The following is a 6,474-nucleotide window of genomic DNA, read 5'->3' on the forward strand; positions in this document are numbered from 1 at the left end:
GCGATGTCATAAGATTCATAATTTGTTGATCACGTTATATTGGCAGCTCCAAGAGTAGGGTTGCAGCATGAGACACATAAAAAAGGGAGCATTTTTATGTTGTGTGTACGTGTGCAGAAGCCAAAATTCTGCTTAGATGAGTGTACAATTGTATAATCAAGAAAAATTCTTCATGTGCAAAATCAATAGATGGACACGGATCGAGCACTACACTAATGTTCACATAAGTGGAAATCAGGAATAATAACAGAAGGAAGGACCTCATTGTTATGAAGGGAATTGGAGCAGAAATTTTGAAGGGAAATTGGGTCTAGGAAGAAATTGGGTTTGGATGTGGGTTTACGGCCAGATCTTTGTTTGGAAATGGGTTTGAGAGCTGATTTAGAAGGCTGCCCGCTTATGTGGCTGCCATGGCCTCCACATTAAAATGGCTTGTGTGGAGGGTTGTTAGGTTGAAGGACATTAGTGGCCCATTGTGCTAACAGGAGGATATTTTTGGCCCAGTTTACTAATGGAGGACAGTGAGCTATATACCATAGTTTAGAGATATTTTTGGACATTTTCTGAAAAAAGTATACCACCAAATAGCAACAAAAAATTAAACCAACTCGTGTCATTAGAATTTCTTAATAAATCACATGGGAAATCGCCATATGTTTATGAAAACAGTAAATGAAGCACACTTGACTTCCCAAATCTTCATCCAAAAACAAAACATGAAGTAGAAAACTCTATATACCATGAGTAAAAACATTCAAAGAAAATAAGGGAGATTGTCCTCATGGATAGACAACAAAAAACAATATCAAATATTATTGGTTCAATGACATGAATGCCAAAATAATCTGCAACTCTCTTTATATCTTCTTAGAGACCCCAAGCCTGAGTCTGAAATCTTCTTCCATTAGTGGAAGGCCATCGCGCAACTTGACTTTTGGTTCCCATCCTAACAATTCTTTTGCTTTTGTGATATCTGGTTTCCTTTGTCTTGGATCATCTGGTGTATTTTCCACCGATTTGATCTCCACTTTCGGATTGATAAGCTGCAAACCAAATGTATAACAACTTTCATGTCGCTATTCTTAGCAGCAGAAACAAAAGCCACGCGATGTTCAAGCTTTTAATTTTCAAATTCTGGTTTTCAGCTAATCCATGGCGTTGACACACATTTACCATCTTGTAGAGATGCAACAAAAAGGGTATGCTTTACTCGAAATATTAAAATTATAGTTCTCCTGACTAGCTTGAACTTAGGTTCTACCTTAATTCAGTTATAAAGCAAGAATTTACACACATATATGATCCCCTTCTTACATATCAGATGGTTACTTCATGTTTCTCAACTCGTTGTTTTGCTCCTCTATACTACATGGGAAGAGTACTAAATAAAATTATGCGACTTATGCGATCTAGACCTTAGTCTTAAGGTTATCAAAGAGACAAGAGAACAATATAGCTACTTAATGTACAAATGAAATATAAGAAACAAGGAAAAGCTTCATGAGAATATGTGATTACCTCCTTCACTAGTTCTGCAAGCTCAATCATGGTAAATTCACCTGTACAGCAAGATTATAAGTAAGTTCGACCAACATGATATTTTAAACATTAATTTAGCTTGATAATGATATCGAAAGTTTCTTCAATGATGTGGCAGATGTGCACCAATTGATTCGGACCATTGATTTGTGCAAACTACAAAATTATCAGACTATTGCATCTCATTAGGATCTGGCGCGTGTGTGCCGTACTCACAAAAGAAGAATACCACCTTTAAAAGATAAATCAGTCAATCACCTGGATTTCCAATGTTGATTGGCCCTGTGTTTTCCCCTTCCATTAGCCGAATAAGCCCATTAACCTTCAATGTTTCAACGGGTTGGAGAGGGAGAAGATAACATTATGGAGCGAAATTATAAACCAAGAATGATTACAATAGTATTTCATTGCCATACCATATCAGAAACATAACAGAAACTGCGAGTCTGTGTCCCAGGAGCTTGAACTGTTAATGGTTCATCACTAAAAAATGGAGCAAATTAGAAATAACATTTCCAGCCGTAAGTTAAAAGGGTTGGTATATTTAGGTGGGGTATTAATTGATACAAGCAGGAAGATAGCTATATTTGTATATTTTTAGCAGTGACAGCACTTCAGAGAAAGAACTTACCGAAGTGCTTGAGCTATAAAGTTGCTGACAACACGCCCATCATCGATATTCATCCGAGGTCCATATGTATTGAATATTCTAGCAATCCGAATTTCTGTCCCAATACGTCAATATCAATGGATCAGGGAAAGTTATATTGTGGACAACCTGAACAATGTCAAAGGAACAATAGATTACCAATCCCATGTTGTCGGTGGTAGTCAAACATCAATGTCTCTGCCACACGCTTCCCCTCATCATAACAGCTCCGAACCCCTAACAACAAAAGTGATATTGTTACACACATGCTCCACGAGATGCTCAAATATTAAACTGACTAACTCATTAGACCAAAATTGTTGTTTGGATTTCTAGTTTCTAATTCATTTCCTCCTTTTAGTATGTCACTAATCACTTAAATACTTCTGTAAAAGAATTTCTAGTGATCAAAGTTGAGTGAACCAAGTAGGTTAAAAGAGAACAGATAGTGAAACTTTTAGTTGAATCTCCAAATGTCACCACATGCAATTCCGTATTGTCCTCTGAGTAGGTGCAGATGCAAAAGCAGGAGTAACACGCCCAAAACGATATACCTATATATGTATGCATATAGTATATATATAATGTGGTGTTTGTGTTTATTAGTTCAAAAAATGTTGGAGTTCATAGGCTTGTCATGAAATCCAAGAAGTGAGAGGACGTACCAATTGGGTTAACATTACCCCAATATTCCTCAGTCTGAGGATGCACAAGAGGGTCACCATAAACCTCTGAGGTTGACGTTAGCAGAATCCTACATAAAATTACAAAAAATGAGTTGAAGTGAACGCCAAAAAAATGAGGTCAAGAAGCATTTTCAATCTTCAAACCTTGCTCCGACACGCTTTGCTAAGCCCAACATATTTAGCGTGCCAATGACATTAGTCTTTATTGTCTGCCAGCAAAAGAAAATAAGAAAAATGCATCATAAACAAATTTTTCTACTTCGCTAAATCTCTATCCTTTCCTATGGAAGTAAAAGATTATTGCTAAGGATAACCAGATATTGCATGCCATCAGATTTTATACTACCCAAAGCCGAGAGGCTTACTGAGTGATGTTAGATAGAAAAAAGAAGAGTTGCAATGTTGACAAGTTAATGTTCCATTTTCTTCTTTTCTGGGATGACAACAGAAAATCACGATTTACTGCTCGCTAAGAGGAGTTGACAAGAAGAAGAGGATAAAAAATTAAAGCCATTCTGCTTATGGAATCTGTCAGTATGAGCAAGAAAAGAAGAAGATGATAAAAAATTAAAGCTATTCTGCTCATGAAATGTCAGTATGAGCAAGAAGAGAATAAGACGATGCATGTTAGTTGAAGTTGGCATGTTTAAATTACAAATCAGACATACCTTAACAGGATTGTACTTGTAGAATATTGGAGAAGCCGGGCATGCAAGATGATAAATCTGATCAACCTCAACTAACAAAGGCTCTGTCACATCTACAAATGATAAAAAGGAATAAAACAGTTATGCCTCTGAAACTACAGTTAAAATACTTTTACATAAAGAATCCCCAAATACAATCTACTGATCAGTTTCATAACAGAACTTGGTAGTCTTCAATATCATTAAACGATTAAATTACTTTAAAATAAAGATAAGAATGTTCCAGCTTGCTGAATTCAGTAAGTGGTTCAGATATTGGTTAACTAATATATGAATGAAGAAAAGATGAGAGTTATACCATGGCGTTTAAGCTCGAATCTGGGATGACCAATCCATCTTTTAAGATTATCCTTTGAACCAGTGAAAAAGTTGTCGACAACAATAACCTGCGCAACCATAAGCAAAAAAATTTCACTGTATAATAAGAAAGACACAGAAGGGCCATCATACTATTAGCTGGTTTTATCTTTCCACATTAGAGAATGAGAGCCTAATGTTTGTGATGCAGTACCGGAAACATTGGAAAACACGAGAAGAAGCCGATTAACAGAAGAATTTACCTCATTCTTCTCATTCTCCATCAATTTGTCAACTAGATGGGAACCAATAAATCCAGCTCCTCCAGTAACCAAAATTCTCATGTTAGGCTGCCACCGGGGATACAACATATTAGTAAATACCGTATGAAGGTTAGAAAACAGAAATAGGTAGACCTAGTATATATGGTTTTATCTTAGAAGGTCAGTGTGTGGATGATGAGAATTCTACATAAATTTGTGACGCCGGTAAAGCACATTGATTATCATATGTAATCACTATCTCTCTGAGTTTCAACTTGTTGATGGCATTGTAATTAGGCCAAATGAACAATTTTTAACCCCTAAAGAGTTGCCAAATACAGAAGCAAATGTCAATTTCCTATCTCTATGTCAGGTACACATAATCTTTTGTTTTCACAATAAGAGAATAGCAAATCACCTCATCGCTTTAATGATTCATAACTAATGTCTAATCAAATTTTATCAACACATGTTTTTGAGACCAAAATAGTGGTTTGATTGGTGAGGCTAGCCTGAATTGATGAGCGAGACATACGGTACATACCACCCATATCAAAATAATTAGTAGAACAAACTTGTAGTCAAACCTATGACAAAGAGAACAATCAAAGGAATTAACGAAACAACCATAGTAATATTCAGAGCCTGATGGAGCTTGGTTCATTGGATTCAACTGAAGTGAGTATTTTTCAACACGAAACACACACACACAGAGACATATATATACACACATAAGCGCAATGGATTCAACGGCGAAAACTTAAGAGGTTGAACTCATCAAGTTTAAATTCTGGATTCGCCTCTCTAACAACTTACTTGAAAGAACTTTGAGAAGCGCAACGGAGATGGAGTTGGAGGAGGCTTTGTTGTTGTTTGGTGATCTCCATTTGCAGAATTCTTTGCCATTTCTCAGATCTCTCCACCGAGTACTCCTGCAATCATAAACTGATTAATTACTATATAAACATCACCAAGATGCACAAATCCAATCACAGAGTACTACCATTAGATCTACAACATATCAAAAACTCCTATATCAATTAACATAACATCAAAATCCCAACAACAAGAAAAGCAAAAAGACACAAACTTCAACACAAGAAAATCATGTTATATGCCAATTCATCAATCTTTAATATTACATACCTTAACTCTTTTGATCAAAGTCTTTGAATAAACCCAATTTTTTTAATTTGCTCTGCGGGTTCTGTGCCACTAGCATGCAAAGTGATGCTATATATATACACAGACACACATAAACACAAAAAAACAATAGTTATTGAAAAAGAACCTTAAGTCAGATTGCTTATAATTGACGAAACGTAAAGATGACAGAAGGGTAGATAAGAGAATCATAGTACAGTTCAGTGCACCAACCTTAGAATATTTATTTACTTCTTGACTGGTCAGTTCAGAACTTCAGATCTTCACCAAAGTCAAAAAAAAGTAAAAAATATATTCACTTATAGTTACTGCCTCGGTTAAAAAATCAAGGGTATTGCTAATCTCCAAGAATTAAACAATTAATGGAGAATCTGGATTCCGATAATACTGGAAGATAATTTAAAAATATGATTTTATCTTCTTCTTTTTTCCTTTCTTGTATTTAAGTTTTCCGAGTAAAGGAAAAGACTGGAAAAAGAATATTCGAAATAAGAACACTGGAGAACCGTGCATGGGTTTTGTCTTATTTTAATTTGTTATTATTGACTTCGAAAAGTTCGAGGGTGACTTGGACACGTGAGCTTGATTTTTAGCTGGGTTTTTGCATGTAAAATTTCTTTTCTTTTCTTTTTCTTCCTTTTTTTTGGGTGTGGTAATGGGGTGAAAAAGATAAATATTGAACTGGAATATCTTTGCATAAAAACTGAAATATCTTGACTTAGATTTTATTCAAGTAATTGTCATATTTTTTGTTATTTGTGTAAACTCCATTTTCAAATAAAAAAGTAGGGATATTGGAATTAGGGATTGGAAAATTCGTGTGATATGCTCTTAAAAGAATTCTAATTTTATCACATCATTAAGTCATTCTTAACCGTTATCTTAGGACCGTTTGGTTATAGATTTTGTCAAAATAAATTTGAGTTTTATTTGGCAAACACATGTTTGATTATAGATTTTCCCTATATTTTAGTAAAATCTCAAATCCCAAAACCAGCTCTGATTTTGGGCCAAAATATCACTATTATATTTTTTAAAAATTGCCTCAAACCTTTGTATTTTATAAAAGAGCCCACCATTTATTATTTTGTAACAATATTGTTTTATCTTCTCGTTCATCTGATAGTGTATCATGTAGTTCATTATAAAAATGATAATTTTGTACCAAA

General features: G+C 34.8%; 1 protein-coding gene across 2 annotated transcripts; it reads right to left on the reverse strand.

Moving 5' to 3' along the window:
* Window positions 1–598: 598 nt before the first annotated feature.
* LOC104241261 (UDP-glucuronic acid decarboxylase 6) lies at window positions 599–5,680 on the reverse strand. 2 transcript variants are annotated; one of them, XM_009796191.2, is made up of 13 exons: window positions 5,519–5,680; window positions 4,958–5,073; window positions 4,142–4,228; window positions 3,880–3,967; window positions 3,543–3,634; window positions 3,019–3,083; window positions 2,854–2,942; window positions 2,348–2,425; window positions 2,171–2,264; window positions 1,956–2,022; window positions 1,798–1,861; window positions 1,519–1,559; window positions 599–1,043 (listed from the first exon to the last, which is right to left on the reverse strand). In XM_009796191.2, exons 2-13 carry the CDS (start codon window positions 5,045–5,047, stop codon window positions 858–860), a joined length of 1,041 nt encoding a protein of 346 aa, XP_009794493.1. In that variant the 5' UTR covers window positions 5,048–5,073; window positions 5,519–5,680; the 3' UTR covers window positions 599–857. The 2 variants fall into 2 exon arrangements, with proteins under 2 accessions (XP_009794493.1, XP_070018970.1); XM_070162869.1 differs by lacking the exon at window positions 5,519–5,680 and adding an exon at window positions 5,288–5,393.
* Window positions 5,681–6,474: the final 794 nt, after the last annotated feature.

The sequence above is a fragment of the Nicotiana sylvestris genome, chromosome 11 (assembly GCF_000393655.2).
Source record: "Nicotiana sylvestris chromosome 11, ASM39365v2, whole genome shotgun sequence".
NCBI classification, from domain to species: Eukaryota; Viridiplantae; Streptophyta; class Magnoliopsida; order Solanales; family Solanaceae; genus Nicotiana; species Nicotiana sylvestris.

Coding starts and splice junctions, on each gene's coding strand:
- LOC104241261 (XM_009796191.2), bottom strand. CDS start 5,047: ATGGCAAAGAATTCTGCAAATGGAGATCACCAAACAACAACAAAGCCT. Junction 3,635..3,879: donor ATTCGAGCTTAAACGCCATG/GTATAACTCTCA, acceptor TATCATTTGTAG/ATGTGACAGAGCCTTTGTTA. Junction 2,265..2,347: donor CCACCGACAACATGGGATTG/GTAATCTATTGT, acceptor GTATTGGGACAG/AAATTCGGATTGCTAGAATA.